The following is a 20,483-nucleotide window of genomic DNA, read 5'->3' on the forward strand; positions in this document are numbered from 1 at the left end:
ATTGCAGCTGGGGATTCTGGGAGTTGTAGTCCACAACATTTGGGAATCCCTCTCAGAGGGAACCCTGATGAGGGACACTGGTAAGGGAACGGCTCATGTAGTCTGCCCCATGATTTCCCACCCTGTGAAAATCCGAAACTTGACTGGATTATGAGGGTTATGAAATGGACCTGATGTTGACCTGTCTCTGAGGAAACCGTTGAAACCTCCTAACTGCCATCTGTGGAACCCAAGACACAGAACGGTTGACTGGCTCGGGTGGAAGTGGATGAAATTGCCCCAGAGGTGTGGTGTTAAAACCAGGTGAGAAGGGCTGGCTAAGAGACAACTGAACATATATCCTTTCTACAGTTACAACAGTCTTGCTTTCAGCAAATGGTAAAAGAACAATCTGAGGACAAAGAACAAAAAAGAGGACACCCTTCAAGAGATTTTCTGTACAAATGTATAGAATAGTTTCTATCCTGCTCTCTCTCCCAGAGCACTGTTCAAATCAACTCTTGCCCACAAATAATTCTGACAGGAACGATCACTCTCAAAGACGCTGTGATTTGCTTACTATAAGAAAACCAGCTAAAATAAATACACCCTTAAGTTCAACCTGTCCAAGTAAAACTTGAGGCCATATTTCTGAGGTAATTATCTATCTATCTATCTATCTATCTATCTATCTATCTATCTATCTATCTATCTATCTATCTAATTGTTATACCGCCCTCCCAAAATGGCTCAGGGCCGTTTACAATTAAAACAAAACCATTAAAATCAATTAAAAGTCAAAACAAAAACTATAAAACAGCATACTATGCCAGGATCATAAGTATAATAAAGAAATAATAGATTTCCAGTCCTATTCTGTGTACATGGCACAATGCCTTCGATTCTGAATATATGGCACAATGTCTGACAGTTTGGCTCATAGAAAATAATAGCATAAGGACAGGCAAGGAAAAAAGAGAAACAGTTGTGCATGTATAAATGATTTTGAATCTTGTGTTCTCTCAGAGCACAGTACAAATAGGTCTGTGAAATAAACCTCAGAGATAGGAATAACAGCTCTTGCTCTGAGGTCAAATCTGAGACAGTATTTATGAGGAAATATAACAGAGTTACATTCAGGGGTGAGCAAATGTGATTGAGTAAACATGCAATGAACACAAACTGCCACTAGGGGGACTAGCACCCATGTTTGTTTGTTTGTTTGTTTAACATATTTTTATACTGCCCAAAACTTACGTCTCTGGGCGGATTTCTAGTTTAAATCATAAATTCCCCATAGGGATCAATGGGAAACTAATAATATTAATATCCCCCGAATGGCTGGGCAGAAAGCCCTGAAATCTCACATCGAGTTCCTACATGATGATAGCATTAAATATATGGGTGTTCTATGAGATCAGTCCACCTGTTGGTTTGCAATAAATTATTGTTGTTTTGTTTTAAGTTTTTAAAACTTTTGGAGGAAACTGATTCAATCTCATCAGAGTTACAGGGGCAATAGCTCTGCTCAATTTGAATTCTACAATATCTACTAGCCAAAAGTTCTGAAGGGATGACATTAATATGGGTCCTCGAGAAGGCCCATCTATGTTTAGGGAAAGTTAGGAGGAATAGATAATCCACTGGGCAAGTTCTCTTCCCACCACGGAGCAGGTGGAATGACCTAGATGTCGTCGACAGGTCTTTCTGAAACTCAGTATCCCAGATCCTTCGGTTTTGGCCCTGACCAAACCCACAGAGAGGATTGCCTCAGGTGAAAGACCATAGGTACAGAGTTTCCTGACACGGTTCTCCCACCACCTCGAGCAGTGCCTGTCCAATAATAACAAGGGAAGGAGACCAGAGGGCAATAAGTTGATTCTCGCCCAGTTTATTAGTATTAGATACCAAGCTACGGCTTCTATTGAGATAAGACCCAATTCCAGTCTCAAAGTTGCATTAGAAATACATTTGGGGGTCATATATAATGTTAAGAACCTGGCTTGGACCCGCTCCGGGAGAGAATAGTAGGCATAGGGTCCATGCTGTGCCCCATATAACATTTGAGCCATCGACTTTCCCTTGAATAAGTTGATGGCAGCCGGAACAAACATCCCTCCTTGCTGCCTGTGGAAGCTGAGAGTTGCTGACACACTTCTCTGTGCCCGAGCAGCAACATAACTGATTTGGGTGGTCTTCATCCCAGACTCCTGAAATACGACCACCGAATACTTAAAACATTTAACTTGCTCTATATCGTGATTGTCAGTCCTCCATTTATATATATTTTTTCCTTTTGGAGAAGGCCAAGATTTTGGTTATCTGATAATTAATATCCAGTTGCTCTGCTTTGCAGCCAGTTAAATTAAAGACAGTCTTCAGTGTCACCAATTTACGTGAAGGAGAGCTCTAGACGTAGCTCAAACCCAGTCCTATACTTTCCCTCCTCTGGCAACCTTTCCCCCACCTGCCTACTGCCTCTTTGAGACATTTGCCTCAGGAAGAACAGCAAAGGTGCATATATTCCAGATATTTGAAACCTAGCCTTTTACATTGTTTCCTCAAAACACACTCAGCTCCAGTATTCCTTCCTTCCTTCCTTCCTTCCTCTCCCAAGCACAGCTCATAATCTGGGGCAGGGCTGTGAGGGACACTAACCCTCCACCACAATCCGAGAATCCTCCACCATGAGCCGTGGTATTGCAAATTCATAATTCTTTGAATGGGTGGAGGAAGTCATACTTCACCTAAGGTGCCAATATCCCTTGGGCTGGCCCTGCCTATGCCAGATAATTCCAGGAGCTACAATGGAGCAGGATTTGCTTCTGCTCAAATGTCCCAGATTGCAGCCTCCGTATAGGGTTGCCATAGTATGACTTTCCAAATCCGTGATCTTAATTTGCATATTATGTAAATTGGCTTGGAAATAATTTTGCATATGCAAATCAGCAGCTGCACTTTCATGTTGATCTGAATTTGCTCTGGATATCTACCAACAATAGTTGGGGAAGATATCTTTGCCTGACTATTTTCCTTGACATATTAACAGCAGCAATAGAACAAAAATAAAAAATGTATAGCCTTTTAATTAAGGCTGCGATTCTTTAGGCAGATCTGATTAAAACCAATGGTGCTTACTTCTAAGTAGGCATGCATTGAACATAAAGCCAAGAAAGTCCTTAAATGTTACAATACACAGCCTGGCAGGTAGTGATTCACATCAGAAGCAAGCTATCCTCTCAACTGCCCAACAGAGATTCCTGCTGATAACAAACAAGCAAACAAGATAACATTCCTCGGGGGATTACTGTACTTGTAAAAGTGAAATCCTCCCAGCTAGCATCCTGTGCTCTTCCTCTCTTAATCCAAGTCCATTGGTTGAGCAGAACAGTGACTACATGGTTTGCTCCAGAACTCCACTTCTACAAGGGCTAGAGCTTAGGTTTTGTTTTGTTTTTTAAAATGAAAGCTGAAATCTAGGCGAATCCAGGTGGGCTAAGCAATCTGGGTGAGATGCTTGAAATCCGGGTGAAAGCTGGAATTCTGGGGGGCATGGCAACTCTATAGAACTTGGGGAGAGCCCTTGGGAATCAAGCCTGCTGCTCTGCTACACAGTCCTCCTATCTTAAGTTCTGTTTCTTGGTCATTCTGTAGTGTGACTGAACGTTGGGAGAGCAGAACTGAAATTTGAGAACAGGCTTTACATATAGTTTAAAGAGTACATTTGTGTTTGTTCTTATGCAGATGACGTCACTGTGGCTTTATGTGGTGCTTACAGCCATTTTAAAAATACCAAAACATGCTTCAGGAATTACCTACAATGAAAAAGGCAAGTTGGGGATTCCATTATATCCATTTCTTAAACCACTCCCCAGATGATGAGTATTGAATTCTAGATGCTTTTTGCTTTCTGTTTAATTAGTGCATTGCATTTTGCTCCACGTTTTGCATTTAATTTGCAATGGGTTCCATGCAGTAGAAGTATTTTATTTTGTCAAAAGTGATGTATCAATAGAGGGTGTGACAGGTAAACTCAGTTTGTAGGACTATGTGTATTTCAGTGTTCCTTAGCTTGATTTGGAATCCCCAAGGAACATATTATATTCTACAGGAAGAACTGTACTAAGTATAGTGTAGCTGCTTACATAGTTTCCTGCAATACTACAGATCCCATCAGTCTGTGCAGCAGAGACAGGAAGTAGCATCAGAGATAGGAAGTAGTGGCACAGACTGAGACTCAGGGATAGAGACTGGTAGGAAACTAAAGGATTAGTAAATATGCTATGTTTAATGTAGTTGCTTATAAAAGACTATAAGATAACACACAGCTCTGTGCTATTTGTTGAAGATTAATCAAGAGAATATAAAACACATGTGCTTTCCCTTCACGAAATGCCTCTAAGGCTGCAACCCATGTACCTCTTACTTAAGAGCAAGTCCCATTGAACTCTCTGGGATTTACTTGTGAGTAAACTTACATATTATTATTAATATTTTTATACCACTTTTGATAGTCTATATCAGCCTGTAATGACAATAGCTGCTGGAGAGATGCTGCACTGGGACTGAATAGGAACAGTTGATCTCTCTTTGAACTATAGAAGAGAACCATTGCTTTAAAATGTCTCTTCTCTCAGTTAGCAAAGATCTTTGAAGTATCCTGCTTTCTAACTCCAAGAAGTTCTCAAAGCAACTTATTCCCCCCCCACCCCGCCCCCAATAAATAAGTCAGGTGCACAGCATAGTGTGTGTCCATTTGGTGCCAGGATTATTAATGTGGCTTCTTGTCCTTTATCTTTTCTGGCTCTTACCTTTGGCGCTGCCTGTTAGACAACAGCTACTTAAAAATGGCGCAGCTACTTAAAAATGGCAAAAACAAACAATGAATATTTATATACCGCTTTTCAACTAAAGTTCCCAAAGTTCCCAACTTTCAACTAAAGTTCCCAAAGTTCCCAGAGAAAACAATAATAAAGTAATAAGATTGATCCCTGTCACCAAAGGGGTAACAGTCTACAAATAAACATAAGATAGCCACCAGCAACAGCCACTGGAGGGATGCTGTGCTGGGGTTGGATAGGGCCAGTTGCTTGTCCCTGATAAATAGAAGAGTATCACCACTTTGAAAAGGTGCCTCTTTGCTCAGTTAACAGGAGGTGCAGCAGGGAAATGACTTGATTAGCAAGCTAGAGGTTACCAGTTCGAATCCCTGCTGGTATGTTTCCCAGACTATGGGAAATACCTATATTGGGCAGCAGTGATATAGGAAGATGCAGAAAGGCATCATCTTATACTGCGTGGGAGGAGGCAATGGTAAACCCCTCCTGTATTCTACCAAAGACAACCACAGGGCTCTGTGGTTGCCAGGAGTCAACACTGACTCAGCGGCACACTTTACTTTATTAGGCAACAGCTCTCACTGAGGCCCTGTGAGGCAGGAGTGTTGGGCTGAGGAGATGGAATTTTCTCAGCCCATGATCGAGGTAGTTCTTCCCTTGCTGGCAGAGGGATTCTTCTTAGGACCTCTGAGACAAGGAAGTGGGATTGAGGAGGTGGAATTAATTCAGCCTGTAATGGAAACAGATTTCCCCTTACTGAAGGTTGCCAGTTGCCAGGCAGCAGTTCTCCTGAGGATTTCTGAAGCTTATGGGACTGAGCAGGTGAGACTGAGTGAGACATCATCCCCTGATGAAAACTTAGAAGACTGTGAAAGATACAGGTTTGCACAACATGCCCCCCCCCCCCCGCCGAGCTTTTATCCTATTTTTCATCTGCCATCTTGCACACACATCTAGTTCTTCAAAACTAAAAGAGATGCACAATAAACATGTTATAATTTAATGTTTTAATAACTGTCATTGTCAGGGCCAGCCTGTCCACTAGGTGGCCACCTAGGACACCAAGCAGGGTGGGATGCCAAAGGCCTGGGTCATGTGCCACTGCCCTGGCACATGAAGTATCGTTGTCCATTGTGGCGCAGGCGTGTGCCTGCTGCCATTCTGCTCTGCACATACACTCTCCTCCTGCACCACTTGCTTGTAGGACGTGCAGACACAGTATAAGATCCTTCTGCCTGGGTGCATGTCCTCCATTAATATGGTGCCTGATCATCCAGGCATGGAAGCAAGCTACCATGGAGCATCTTCCCTATCTTGGATGCTTGCTGAGAGTACTGTTGCTTTAAACAGCAACAGCCCTGTCCTGCTGTAGCTTGGCCCTGAGAGCCTTTGCTTTTAAAGCTACGGAGTTCAACAATCATCCAGGCAGAGAAGCCCCATCATCTATGGCTTGCTTCTGAAGGGGCTTTGTTTTTTAAATCTGCAGCAGGACAGGGCTTCTTTGTCTGGCTAATCAAAGCCTCTCTGGATAGAGGAAGCTACAGTGGGAAGGGGCTCTGAAGTTGTGAATTCTGTGCAGGACAAACCTAAAACTCTGAAAAGTAGGCAGCTTATTTCAGGACCTACTGCTGACTCGCTGACCCTTTTGAATTGGGGATGGCCACTTCACACAGTTCCTCCATTAGGGGATCAGCACAAAACTCTTGTGTAGAAAACTCCTCTCATGTTCTGACATCTACAAAGGGAGGGTTAAAGACCAATATTTTGGTCACTTTACACTGGGAAGAGGGGTGGGGGAGAAGGAGGAGAAAACCTCTTCAATATTTGAGCTATTTTTCCCATCGCCACCGACCTAACTGAATAAGAGGTTTATCCTGTTTTTCTACTACTACTACTACTACAACAAATATTTATATGCCACTTTTCAAAAAAAGTTCCCAAAGCGGTTTATATAGAGAAATAAAAATGCAGGCTAAAGGGTTAAAAAGACCAACATGTTGGTCACTTTGCACTGCGGACTCAGGAGATTGTTATCTAAGATACAGCCAGAGATAACAGTAATTTTGCTTTGCTTCAGTCAGAAGTGGAGGTTTTTTCCTCTTTCAAGGTGCAAAATGCCTTCAGTGTTAAGCCAGATAAAAGACTGAATGGCAGCACCGAAGTTTGCAGGCTCCAGGTACAGTGTAGGATTGCTGTTTTTCTTTTGTACCTTATCCAGGCAGAATTTTAATAGCTTTTTTCTCTCTTTGTTCCATTCTGTCTTGCACTTTAAGGCTGTTCTGTCATGTTGCAACTATTACATGCAAAAAGGTACATATGTACCTTAAGATACATATGATTGTTTTAGATTGCCTGCATGTCACTGTTGTCATCAATGGAAATGTTGGAGGGTATGAAACATAAGAAGCTGCCTTATCCTGAGTCAAACCATTGGTCCTTCTAGCTCAGCCTTGTTCACACTGGCTGACAATAGCTCTCCTCTATTCTATGTGCTTTTAAAATTAATCAAAATACACTGCGAAGACATTACATCTTCTGGTGTTCAGTCATATACACCTTATCACAGTGAAGAGGTGCCTTTTAAAAATGGCAATTCTCTTTATTGAGCAGGGGGAGAGCAACTAACCCTATCCAGCCCCAACACTGCATCCCTCCAGTGGCTGTTGCTGGGGTCTGTTTTCTGTTTCCTTTTTAGACTATGAGCCATTTGGGAACAGGGATCCATCTTATTTATTTATTTATTTCTCTATGTAAACCACTTTGGGAACTTTCTAAGTGACATATAAATATTCGCCGTATTCGTATCACAGCAAGTCCTTCAGTCATCAGGTCAGTCTCTTAAACCATCTGACAGAAGAGATTACTGAAGACCCTACTGTCAGTATTAGCAAAATCCTATGGGTCTAAGGGGAAACAACAGGGCTCTCTCAGTAACCAGCAGGAGTCAAATAAGCAGCATCTTTGATGCCTTGAGCATCCCACTGGATTCGATAAAAACCTCCACCTCGGTAAAGCTTAGCATGCTATGCACCTGCATGGCAGAACATGACATTAGATGCTTGGGTGCTGTGCATTGTGGCTACTGGCTATGCCATAGAATTCAAAACACTTATAAAATACACTCCTGCAACCCCTACACTAATAGAGGAAGTGAAGGTTTTGTTGGGAAAGGATACAGTTGTGCCTGTACGATGGATATGTCAAAGAGAAAGATCCCACACTCATTACTTTCAAATCCCCAAAGGGGATAGAGATATCTGGCCCATAATGGATTTGAGGGGTTGAACAGATAGGTCAATGCAAGAAAGTTCCATCTGATAATGCTGCAAGGTATCCTACCACTCCTTTACAAGGAGGAATGGTTTGCAACATTGACTCTGAAGGACACCTACTTCCACACAGGCATACAAAACAACCAGATTCACAGTGGGAAGTGCAATGTACCAATACAGTGAGCTTCCATTCAGATTGTCAACTGCACCAAGCCTTTCTACAAAATTCATGAGCACAATTATAGTACATCTGACTTTTTCTGTCTCTTGATGATTGGCTGCTGACTTCAGAAAAGGAAAACAAGTTACATTCTCTAATAAAGTATGTACTTCAACTTTTAGAAAGCCTGGGAATCCAGTTAAACTGGAAAAAATCCCATCTGACCCTGTGAAGAGAATCCAATACATTGGGTCCGTCTTAGATGTAAGGACAAAAAGGGCATACTTACCAAACAAAAGGTACCTAATGATAAAGAACATGATTAAGGGTTTCTGGGAGAGTCCAGTAAAGCAGGTACATCAAATTCAAAGGCTTCTGGGGCTCAGGAGCTCAAGGCCCCATGCAATGCCACAGTTCACTATGCCTAACTAAAGATGCATTCTCTACAGTTATGGTTCCTCTCTGAATTCAGGACCAATGTAGACAGACAGCAGATGAACCTGCATATCCCGGTGTCTGTTCTGCACTCACTGTAGTGGTGGACTTGGACAGAAACTTGCTGAGTGTGGTACCTTTTGAGGTTCCAACTCCTGCTGTCAGGGTTATTTAAATTTGTATACACCTTTCATTAAAACAATCTCAAGGTGGTTCACACAACAATTAAAAACAAGATTATAAAAATGACACAATAAAAATGTTAAGCTAAAATATAAAACAAATCTGACTAAAAAGATTTAAAATACAAGCATAGGAATTGTACAAAATACAAAGAAGCAGCAGTAGAGACAATAATATAAAAGCCTGGGTATAAAGCCAAGATTTAACATGCTTTCTAAAAACTGTGATGGAAGCCAAGGAGTGAAGATCCACCAGGAGAGCATTCCAGAGTCTGAGGGCAGCAACATAGATGGCCCTGTCCAGTATGCACGACAGCTGAGCATCCCTCATTGGCAGCACCTGGAGCAGAAACCCCTCAGATGACCTTGTCAAGCGGGCAGCAAACCTTGGGGGCAGGCAGTCCCTCAAGTATCCCGGGCCCAACAGCTAAGGGCTTTAAAGGTCAAAACCAGTACCTTGAATTGGACCTGAAAACAAACTGGTAGCCAGTGCAGCTCTTTCAGAATGGTTGTGATGTGATCCCAACAGGCAGCTCAAGTTAAAATCCTAGCTGCTACATTTTGCACTAGCTGCAGTTTCCAAATATTCTTCAAGGGCAGCCCCACATAGAACACATTACAGTAATCCAGCCATGATGTGGCTAAGGCATGGGTAACTATGGTTAGATCTGCCTTCTCAAGAAAGGCTAACTAGCTGATGCCGTGCAAAGGCAGGTGGCCACTGCCTCCACCTGAGCTTCTGAAAGCAGAGCCGGGTCCAGTAATACCCGCAAGCTGAGTATTTGCTTCTTCAAGGGGAGTGCAACCCATCCAGAACTGATAAAATCTCCTCATCCCGATTGGCTCTCCTACTGACCAATATTACCTTTTCGGGATTCCATCTCAGTTTATTAGCCCACATCCAACCCATCATAGCCTCCAGCCTCCGATTCAGGATAGCTGTCACGAGCTCACTCGACAGAAGATGCTGGCCAGAGATATATGATACAATAGCCAGTAGCTCAGGTTTCAGTTTTATTGCTAAATGGATAGGTTTCTCACCAGGGATACAGAAGTGAGGCGTGAGAAGCCCAAATTCCAAGGTCACAATCTCTCCAACAGAGGCTCAATCCGATTTGACGTGTTGTTTCCAGCAGTTGTTCAAGGCACAGGCTGTCAGAGTTATAGTCAGCAGCCACGTGCACTTAACACTCCCCCCACTGCCAGCTGCCATAGATTCAATCCGGCTCCTGCTGCCTCCCTGTGAGCCAATTACTCCTCCGTAATTCCCTCACCTGTTGCTGACATTTCCCCCGTCTCCGCCCTCAAGGAGATAGTGGCTGTTCAGACTCTGGCTCAGATCCTGACCCTTCTCTCCAAAGCTCACCCGGCCCTGCTGGCCCCTCCTGTGCCAAACACTCACCCTGGCCTTCATGTAGATGATAAACAGCATGGGGGACAAAACCAAACACTGCGGGACCCCACAGACCAATGGCCACGGAGCCGAGCAATAGTCCCTTGGCACCATCTTCTGAACGCTCTCCCCAATAAAGTATCGGAGCCACTCCAAAGCAGTACCTCCAATTCCCATACTCGAGAAGCGGTCCAGAAGGATACCATGGTCGATGGTATCGAACACTGCTGAGAGGTCCAGCAGAACCAACAGGGATGTACTCCCCCTGTCTAGTTCCTGGCATAGGTCATCCACTAGAGCGACAAAGGCAGTTTCAGTCCCATATCCAGGGCGGAAGCCAGATCGAAAAAGGTCCAGATAATCTGTATCATCCAAAACCCTCTGCAGCTGGGACGCCACCACACACTCTATCACCTTGCCCAAAAAGGGAAGGTTACACCCGATGCTTCCCTCACAGAATGGGGAACGCATTATGGGGGCTGCCAAAAGGCAAGGCGCAGAGTGCCAGTGTCTAGCCACCACTAGTCTGGGTGGGCAGTCTGCCCACCCAGCGACAGGTACGTGATTGTCTGTGGGGAGAGAGCATCAAAGCCACTCCCCCCGCAAACCTCCTCCCGGCGCTTCACACTGCTTCTGTGAAGCACCTCCCAGAATGGCTTAGACATGGGTTAACTGAGAGAGTGCCTTTCTCTTCAAGTTTCCCACTGCTCATTAAGATAGGAACATAAGAAGCTGCCTTCTACTGAATCAGACCATTCGTCCATATAGCTCAGTATTGTCTACACACAGACTGGCATCGGCTTCTCCAAGGTTGCAGTCAGGAATTTCTCTCAGCCTTATCTTGGAGATGCCAGGGAGGGAACTTGGAACCTCAGATGCTCTTCCTAGAGTGGCCCCATCCCCTAAGGTGAATATCTTACAGTGCTCACATGTAGTCTCCCATTCAAATGCAAGCTGGGCAGACCCTGCTTAGCAAAGGGGACAATTCATGCTTGCTACCACAAGCCGTCTATGGGTGCCACCAGTTCATCTGGTGACGACCTGGGATCGGGCCTTCTCAGTTGTCATCCCTGGGTTGTGGAACCTGCTCTCTGTGTGAATTATCTTCCTTGGTGGTCTTCAGGAGAGCCTTAAGACCCATATTTTTAGTCTGCCTTTTAATGGTATCTAGTTTCAATTTTAATCTGGTTTAAATGTTGTTTGGTTTTAATGGTTTTATTATGTGTTTTTGATTTTAATGTAAACTGCCCTGAACCGTTTTAGGAAGGGTGGTATATAAATAGAATGAATGGGAAATTCTGTGGAAGTACATAACAAAATATCCAACTGTCGTGGGACACAGACATTGGATCTGTTTGCAACAGAACAGAATTAGAAGTTCCCCAGTTATTGCTGCAGAGCAGGTCACGGAAAACAATCAAATGGGGTTGCATTCCAGAACTGCTGAAGGAACAGATTACTTTATATGTTTCCTTTTTATCCTCTGCTGGGCAGAGTAGTGGCTAAAATTCTCCAGTAGAATACATCTTGCATACTGCTGAACCCTTGGTAGCTGCACCAGGTGTGGTTTTAACTTCTAGGCAGGATTTTCCTCCAGGCAGGCATTTAGGGGGGTTATGCCTTCTCCTGATGATGCTGACATGGAGAAATAGATTTGAGTGTATTCAGCATACTGGTAACACCCTGCACCAAATCACCTGATTATCTCTCCCGGTGGTTTCATGTAGATGTTAGACAATATGGAGCCCTGGGAGACACCATATGGAAGTTCAGATTATGAAGAGCCACAGTCTCCAAGGAACACCATCTGGAATGTGCCTGAGAGGTAGGAGAGGAACCACTGCAAGGCAGTGCCTCCCGCCCACAACCTCCTCAGACATTCCATAAGGACACTATGGTTAATAGTATTGAACGTTGCTGAGGAATCCAAAAGGACCAACAGAGTTTTACCTCCTCTTGTCAATTCCCAACTGGAGATCATCTGTCAAGTCAGCCAAGGCAGTCTCCACCCCATAGCCCGCCTAAAAGCCTGTTTGAAATGGGTCTAGATAATCACTTTCCTGGAGCTGGGAAGCCACCACACTCTCAATTACCTTGCCTAGCCATGGAAGGCTGGAGACAGGCCTATTGTTGCTTAACTCCTTGAGACAAGGAGTCATCTTGCTCTCCCTCAGAGAAGCATTTATACTCTCTACCAGGCCTTCTATGACAACCCCTCTGACTGATAGTATAAGCCAAGTCGGACAAGGGTCAAGGAACAAGTGGTAGGCTGCACTGTTCCAGTCAGCTTGTCCACATCTTCAGGAGTCACAAACTGAAACTAATCCAGCTTAACCACATAAGAGGAGTTGCTAGACACCTCTGCATCGGATACTGCACTGTGGGATCTGGATCTAAGTTGGCCTGAATACAACATATTTTATCCACAAAGAACTCATTTAAAACATCACAATTGGGGTACTTGATGGTTCCAAGTTCTGATTCGGGGAGGAGGGGCACACACTAGCCCTCTTACAGTACAACCCTGAATAACTCCATTGGGTGTGAGCTTGCAAATGCAATTGAAATCTAAATTTTAATGTCTTTTTATTTATTGAGATTTTATGTTTTATGAATTTTAACTGTTTTATATTGTTTTATGTTTTAATTTGTACACTGCCTGGAGATTTCTATATCAGGTGGTAAAGAAATACAATAAATAAATAAATACATGCAAAAAAGAATAGCTTCTTTGCTGCATGTATTGCCTGAGCATAGATGTTCAAATGCACTCAATGTTGTAACCTGCTGGATTTGAGTCGAGTCTTCCTCCACTTGCTCTCCAGTCATCTACCTTGCCACTTCAGCCCCCATAGATATTCCATACACCAAGGGGCCAGTTTCAAAGCAGGTCGAAGTGGACACTTAGAAGCGATCATGTCTACTCTCCTGGTGAGTTTACTGTTCCAATTCTCCACCAGGTCATCAACAAGATCACTGGCAGAGCCAGCACTAAATCCTTCCAAGGCTTCTTGGAATCCTATTGGATCCAATAACCTTCTCGGGCAGACCATTCTAATAGGCCCCTCACCCATTCATTCATTCATTCGATTTCTATACCGCCCTTCCAAAAATGGCTCAGGGCGGTTTACACAGAGAAACAACAAATAAATAAGATGGATCCCTGTCCCCAAAGGGCTCACAGTTTAAAAAAAACACATAAGACAGACACCAGCAACAGTCACTGGAAGTACTGTGCTGTGGGTGAATAGGGCCAGTTATTCTCCCCCTGCTAAATAAAGATAATCACCATGTTAAAAGGTGCCTCTTTGCCAAATTAGCAGGGGTCCTGTGGAGGAGGGGCATGATTGTGAGTGCCACCTTAACCAGATGTTGTTCCATTCATGACAATGGGGAAATCACAGGAGTCCCCACCCACAGAACACCACCCTGATCAGAGTAAAAGACCAGATCAAGTGTATGACCAGCAACGTATGTCAGTCCTGAGACCACTTAGGATAGGCCCATAGTTGTCATGGCTGCTATGAACTTCTGAGCCGCCCTGGACAAATTGATACCAAAGTGAACATTGAAATCCACCACCAACACAAACCTGGGGGATTTCAACGCCAAACCCAAGACCAAGTCCGTCAGCTCAGTTAGGCACTCTGTTGGGCAGTGGGTTGATCAGTACACGAACAGAAGTCCCAGTCTATCCCTGTCCCTAAACTTAAGTACACACATTTGATACTGTCAGACACTTTGACAGGGATCCTGGCAAGAGAGATGGTGTCCTTATAGACCACAGCCACTCAACCTCCCCATCCATATCCCCTCACCTGCTCAACAGAGTACCCTGGAGGGAGAAGCTGGGATCAGATTGGGCCACCAGCCTCCCCCAACCAGGTCTCTGTGATGCATACCAGTTTGGCCCCTTCACTCAGAATCGGCTCATGGGTGATTTTTTTTTTTTTGCTTTAAATTTTTATTGATTTTAACAATATCTTGAACATCTCATTACATCCAATTAAACAAAAATTGACTTCCAGCTCACCAATCAGCACAAATCACTAACTATACAATTAACCCTTGCTATAATAATTCAAAACATATATCCTATATCTTACCAAACTCGATTTTAGTCTACTCAACCTGCTAATATTACTAAATTTCAAACCCTGTTGAAAAATCAATATTAGGAAAATAGTTCTTTAGGTACAGTAAGAATGATTTCCAATCTTCCTTAAAACCTTCCAAATTTTGATCTCTTATCAGTACTGTAAGTTTTGCCATCTCCGCATATTCCAAAATTTTTATCAGCCAATCTTCTTTTGAGGGCAGCTCATTGTCCTTCCATTTCTGTGCATATACTATTCTGGCCGCCGTGGTTGTATACATGAAGAATGTTAAATTGCTTGTGGAAAACTCTCCTTGCGTTATTCCCAACAGGAAGGATTCTGGGCTCTTAGGAAATGTCATTTTTAATTTTTTTTTTAACTCATTATATATCATGTCCCAAAAGGCCTTTGCCTTCCTACAAGACCACCTTATATGAAAAAAAAAGTTCCTTCACAATGTCCACATTTCCAACATTTGTTTGAAACATTTTTATACATTTATCACCAATTTTTTAGGCATCAAATACCACCTGTACATCATCTTATAATAATTTTCTTTTAAAGTGTAACATGCAGTGAACTTTAAATCAGTTTTCCATAATTTTTCCCAAGCTGCCTTATCTATATTATGACCCACATCTTGAGCCCATTTTATCATAGTCGTTTTAACCACTTCATCTCTTGTCTCTTCCAAAAGTAACAGCCTATACGTCTTAGACACTAATTTTTCATCATTTTCACATAGCTCCTTCTCAAATCTCGACATTTGATCCTCAAATCCAAGTTTGAAATCCTTCTTAAAAACTTCATTTAACTGATGGTATTGAAACCAATTACTAACCAGATTTTGTACTTCAATTAAATTTTTAAACTTACAGCCCTTTTCTTGAAAACACAACAGATCCCTATAGGTACCCCATTGCGGTTGCATATTTATCTCTTTACGTACTAAAGCTTCAATCGGGGATAACCATAACAGAGTTTTAGGTTCCAGCCATTTTTTATATTTTACCCACACTCTCATTATACTCCTTCTTACATAGTGATTCAGAAAATCTTTATGTATTGTACTTTTGTCATACCACAAATATGAATGCCATCCGAACCTTCTATCAAATCCTTCCAAATCAAGTATTCTAGGATTTCTTAATGTTATCCATTCTTTTAACCACGTCAAACAGACAGCATCAAAATACAACCTTAAGTCTGGCAGGGTAAGACTACCTCTTTCTTTAGCATCTGTTAAATTTTTGAAGTTAATTCCTGGTCTTTTACCCTGCCAAACAAATTTAGTTATGTCCTTTTGCCATTGCTTAAAACAAGTTAAAGTATTAATTATAGGAATAGTCTGAAAAAGAAACAGCATTTTAGGTAAAACATTCATTTTCACAACTGAAATTCTTCCCATTAAAGATAAGTTCATTCTAGAACTTTGCAATATCTTTGCAAGTTGATTTTTACTGTATACCATATTTTAATATAATTGTTTGAAAATAACAAAGAGTTATTATTTGTCAACCAGACGCCCAAATATTTGATTTTTTCCTCCACTTTCAGTTCACTTATTTCAAAAAGTTTGTCCTTAGATCTCTGATCCATATTTTTTGTCAACACCTTTGTTTTAATCTTATTTATATAAAACCCAGCTAGTTGCCCAAATTGTTGTATTTTTTCCAAGAGTCTTCTGATCTTCTCTAATGGATTTTCTAAAAAAACCACTACATCATCTGCAAAGGCTCTTAGTTTGTACTCTTGTTTCCCAATTTTTGGGCCTTGTTTTTGGGAAACTCTTGTTTCCCAATTTTTGGGCCCTAGAGAACATCTTCTCTAATATGTCTACAGAGCACTTCCAATACTAATATAAAAAGTAATGGGGAAAGTGGACATCCTTGTCTAGTTCCTTTATGTATTTTGCAATTGTCTGATAATTCCCCATTTACAATAATTTTAGAATATTGCTCCGAATAATAGGTCTTAATAGCCCTAATGAAATTATTACCAACTCCCATTGCATCAAATAATCTCCACATGAACTGCCAGGAGACATTGTCAAAAGCTTTCTCTGCATCCAGAAAAATCATGGCTATCTGTTTATCATTGTGTTTTTCGTAGTACTCCAATACGTTCAAAACTGTTCTCACATTATCTCTTAATTGCTGTTTTGGCAAAAAGCCTGCTTGATCTTCATGAATAAAAAGTCTTAATATAGCCTTCATTCTCTTGCCAAAATGGCGGCAAAAAGTTTATAGTCATTGTTTAAGAGTGAGATTGGCCTATAATTCTTGACTTGCGTTAAATCTTGATCAGGTTTTGGAATTACTGCAATATTGGCATACTTCCAAGACTCCGGCATAATCCCTCTTTGCAAAATATCATTCATCGTCCATTGCAAAGGCTGTAGTATTTGATCCTTAAATGATTTGTAATATGAAGCTGATAGGCCATCAGGTCCTGGTGCCTTATTAGCCTTACTTTGATTTATTACTTCCGTTATTTCCATTATTGATATCAGTGCATTCATAGTTTCTATGTGTTCTTTAGAAAGTTTTGGAATATTTTGTGTCTTAAGAAATTGGTCAATTTTTATATCTTCTACTTTATTTCCTTTGTATAATTCAGAATAGTATCTAAAGAATTCTCTTTTTATTTATTTCTTCTTCTTTTGTTGTTGTTAGTATCTTGGATATATACTTATTCTTTTTCTCAGTTCTAATTTTCCAAGCCAACAACTTGCCTGGTTTATTTGCAAATTCAAATGACTTTTGCTTTGCATATTTTAAGTTCCGTTCAACTTCATTTAATATTAACAGAAAGCTGTTGCTGAAGCATTTTAATGGCTTGAGTAATCTTCTTATCCTTGGCCCATAGTAGTTCTTTTTTGGAAATCTCCATCAATAATGCCTCTTTTTTCAATCCTCTTTGTTTTTTAAAATATGCATTTTGTTGTATAAAGAAACCTCTCATAACTGCTTTTTCTGCGTCCCAAACTATTTTGTTATCCATTCCTTGGTTTAAATTCAATTCAAAATAGTCCTTTAACTTCCTTTTAGCTTTCTCCACAACCTCTGGTTTTTTTAGCAAGTATTCATTGAGTCTCCAACGAAAGGAAACCGTTCCTTTCTTCTTCCATGTAAAACAAATTGCATTATGATCTGAGAAGGTTCTGGGCAAGATGTCCATTCTTTTTATACATGGCGTAATAGATTTAGATGTCCAGACCATATCTATCCTTGAGTGAGATTTATATCTTTCAGAGAAGTAAGTATATTGCTTTGCATTTGAATTTTTGATTCTCTACAAGTCATAAAGATCCATATGATCAGCGAAATCAAAAAAAGCTTTAGGAAGCTTGCCTTGTAGGTTCCTTTCAGGTATATCAGATTTTCTATCCAAAGATGTAGAAACAACTCAATTAAAATCTCCCAGTAAAATCAAGTTAACATTCGATAACCTAGCCATCTTTTGTTCTAAATAATTATAGAATTCTACTTTCTTTTCATTGGGTGCATAAATTCCAATTATCACCGTTTTGATTCCAGAAACTAAAATTTCCAAAGCTAGCAACCTGCCTTCTTCATCTTTAAAAATCAACTTGGGTTCAAATTGTTGTTTGACATAGAACACTACCCCTCTCCCCCCCCTTATCAGAAGAAACAAATTCTTTTCCTAGGGCCTTATTAACCAAATATTTTCTATCTTGTTTTCTAATATGTATCTCTTGCAAGCATATAATATTCAAATGTTGTTTCTTAAGAAAATGAAAAACATTTGTCCTTTTTTTTTTTTTTTGGTATTTAACCTATTAACGTTCCAAGAAGCTATCCTGTAATCCATTTTGACTAATTAGAGTTCTGTGTTGAAGGCCCTGGGTTGCCATAAGTTAAAGTTTTTTTGTATTTCCGCCAGAATTCTTGCGCTTTGAGGAGCTCTGTAAATCTATTCCTCTTTCCCTTGTAAAAAAAAGGAGACCCCTTCAGGTACTTCCCATCTAAAACGTATTCCATTAGCATTCAAAGCATCTGTCAAAAATTTGTAATCCGTACGTTTTCTTAAAATCCTGGTTGGTATTTCTTTCAGAACTTTTACCTGTTGGGTTTCAATAGTAAGGGCTTTGACAAAATGTGCTTGGAGTATCTGCTCTGTAATTAATTTGGAATTGAATTGAACCAGGCAATCCCTAGGTAATTTATTTCTTGTGGCAAACTCAGAATTCAAGCGAAAAGCTGCATCAATCTGTAAATCCATCTCTTCACCTGAAATTCCCAAAAGTGATGCAAGCTCCTTCCCAAGCACTTTTAAAAATATCTTGACCAGTTTTTTCTGGGATTCCTCTAAACCTTAGGAAATGCTCTTTTTGCCTCAATTCTAACAATGCCATTTGATCTAATAGTTTTTCTCTGTCATCTCTTAGTGATCCCACGTCTTGCTCCAAGCTATCCACCCTTGTTTTGAATTCTTTGTTATCTTGTGCCAATTTTTTGACTGTCTCCTCGATGTTTGATGTTCTGTCATTAAGTGTTTGTATATCTTGACTAACTTGTTGAAGAGTGCCCGTATTAGCTCCTAGTAACTGTTTCATAGCAAGTAGTGTCTCATTTAACTCTGAAGACATTTTCCCTTCACCCAAGCCTGAGTTTGGAGCAGAAAGTCTCCTAGCTTGTGAGTGGGTCTGTGTTTGACTCTGCTGCTTTAGCTTTTGCATTTTTTTCCAGCAGCCTCAAAGCAGGGTTCAACGTCCTTGCTCTTCAAAAAGAAAGAAAGAAAGAAAGAAAGAAAGAAAGAAGCCTGGAATTATTTTCCAAATACGCTCAGCTCCACACCACAACTCTTGTATCTTATCACTGCCAATTAGATTTTCCCACGGTGCAATAAACCGCCTTCTTCCTCTAATTGGTGGACTTCGTGATAGACATATTCAGCAGCAAACAGCAAATCACTTATCCCATAAATTAAACTCTCTCAAAAAGTACTGAAAGAGAATAATAGTAATTCCCACTAGATTGCTTTTTTTAAAGTTTTAAAGCTTTTGGTCATCAGTTCAGAGTAAAGCAGATTAAGTTTTCAGCCGTGGTTTATAATTAGCAAACTTACGGCATCTTCACAACATCGGCTTGAAGTCTGTCCAATCCTTACAGCAAAAGCAGGTGGAATTCCAGCAATTTATCACTAATCACGCTGAGAGGTGAGCTTCTTGAACTTTAAGCATTAATTATATTCCAAACCAGCAGAAGTTAGACGCCAGACTGGCTTCAGTCCAATGGATTTCCAATGGAGGAGTGTAGCTTGATGAGTCCCAGTCCCCACCGCTCAACTCAAATCAAAGCTGCACTCTCCAGCACAGCCCTGAGATAAGGAGCAGGCTCCGGGGGGATACTGTGGTCAATCTTGATCTAAACCCTTTAATCCAGGGTGGTGTGTGTGTGTGTGGGGGGGTGTTATGAAAGCTCAAAACCCCCTTAAAGTACTCCTCCTTGGTCTCCCCTGTCAGGAAGCATGCAGCCACGTTAGCAATCCAACTGGAAGTGTGCTCATGGGTGATTTTTGATTTATTCTGGACTGACCTGGCATTACACAGGAGCAAGGTGAAGCTCTGTGGATGGTTGGCACTGCTCCCCGTGGTCAAAGAGCTGGCAGTTCAGCCGGAAGGGCAACAATTATTAGATTTCTGATTTCCCTTCTCCTGTAATGGTCCGCTGATTTGCCAACATTACTATTTCTATTTCCACCACCACTGGAATAGCTGCCCATAATCTGAGAATACAACCTCTGTCTCCCCATCTCCAGAGAAACCCAGACACAAATAGAAACCAATCTCACCCAGGACTTAAAGTAGAAGCCAAAATACAAAATGCCCACCCACTCACCACTACCACACACACATAGGTTCCAGGGCCAGGAGGCCTGGTTCAGGCCAGTGTGAAAGCTTGAAGTGGATTCCCCGAGGGGCAATCCCCTTTGGTGTCACCCCTTCAATGGCAATCCCACTGCCACAGGCAGCATCCCTAAAAGACACAGAGAGCCGGGTCTCACGATCAGTGAGATCCGGTTCTTGAGAGTGCGTGGGGAGAGCAGGCTAAGCCCACTCTCCAAGCACACGAGCAGGGAGGGAGCGATTGCTGGCTCCGTG

At 41.6% G+C, this 20,483-nt stretch overlaps 1 protein-coding gene across 9 annotated transcripts in view; it reads left to right on the forward strand.

Annotated features, from left to right (window-relative positions):
- Positions 1-43: 43 nt before the first annotated feature.
- The window catches only part of LOC128334016 (cation channel sperm-associated auxiliary subunit beta-like), a 216,076-nt gene continuing 195,636 nt past the window's right edge, over positions 44-20,483 (forward strand). For 5 of the 9 annotated variants that reach the window (XM_053270222.1, XM_053270289.1, XM_053270274.1 and 2 more), the window contains exons 1-2: positions 44-303; positions 3,724-3,808. In XM_053270222.1, the coding sequence (XP_053126197.1) occupies positions 3,724-3,808 (85 nt within the window). In that variant the 5' untranslated portion in view covers positions 44-303. The other 4 variants (XM_053270229.1, XM_053270254.1, XM_053270237.1 and 1 more) reach the window with 4 other exon arrangements.

Source organism: Hemicordylus capensis, chromosome 1 (genome assembly GCF_027244095.1).
Source record: "Hemicordylus capensis ecotype Gifberg chromosome 1, rHemCap1.1.pri, whole genome shotgun sequence".
NCBI classification, from domain to species: domain Eukaryota; kingdom Metazoa; phylum Chordata; class Lepidosauria; order Squamata; family Cordylidae; genus Hemicordylus; species Hemicordylus capensis.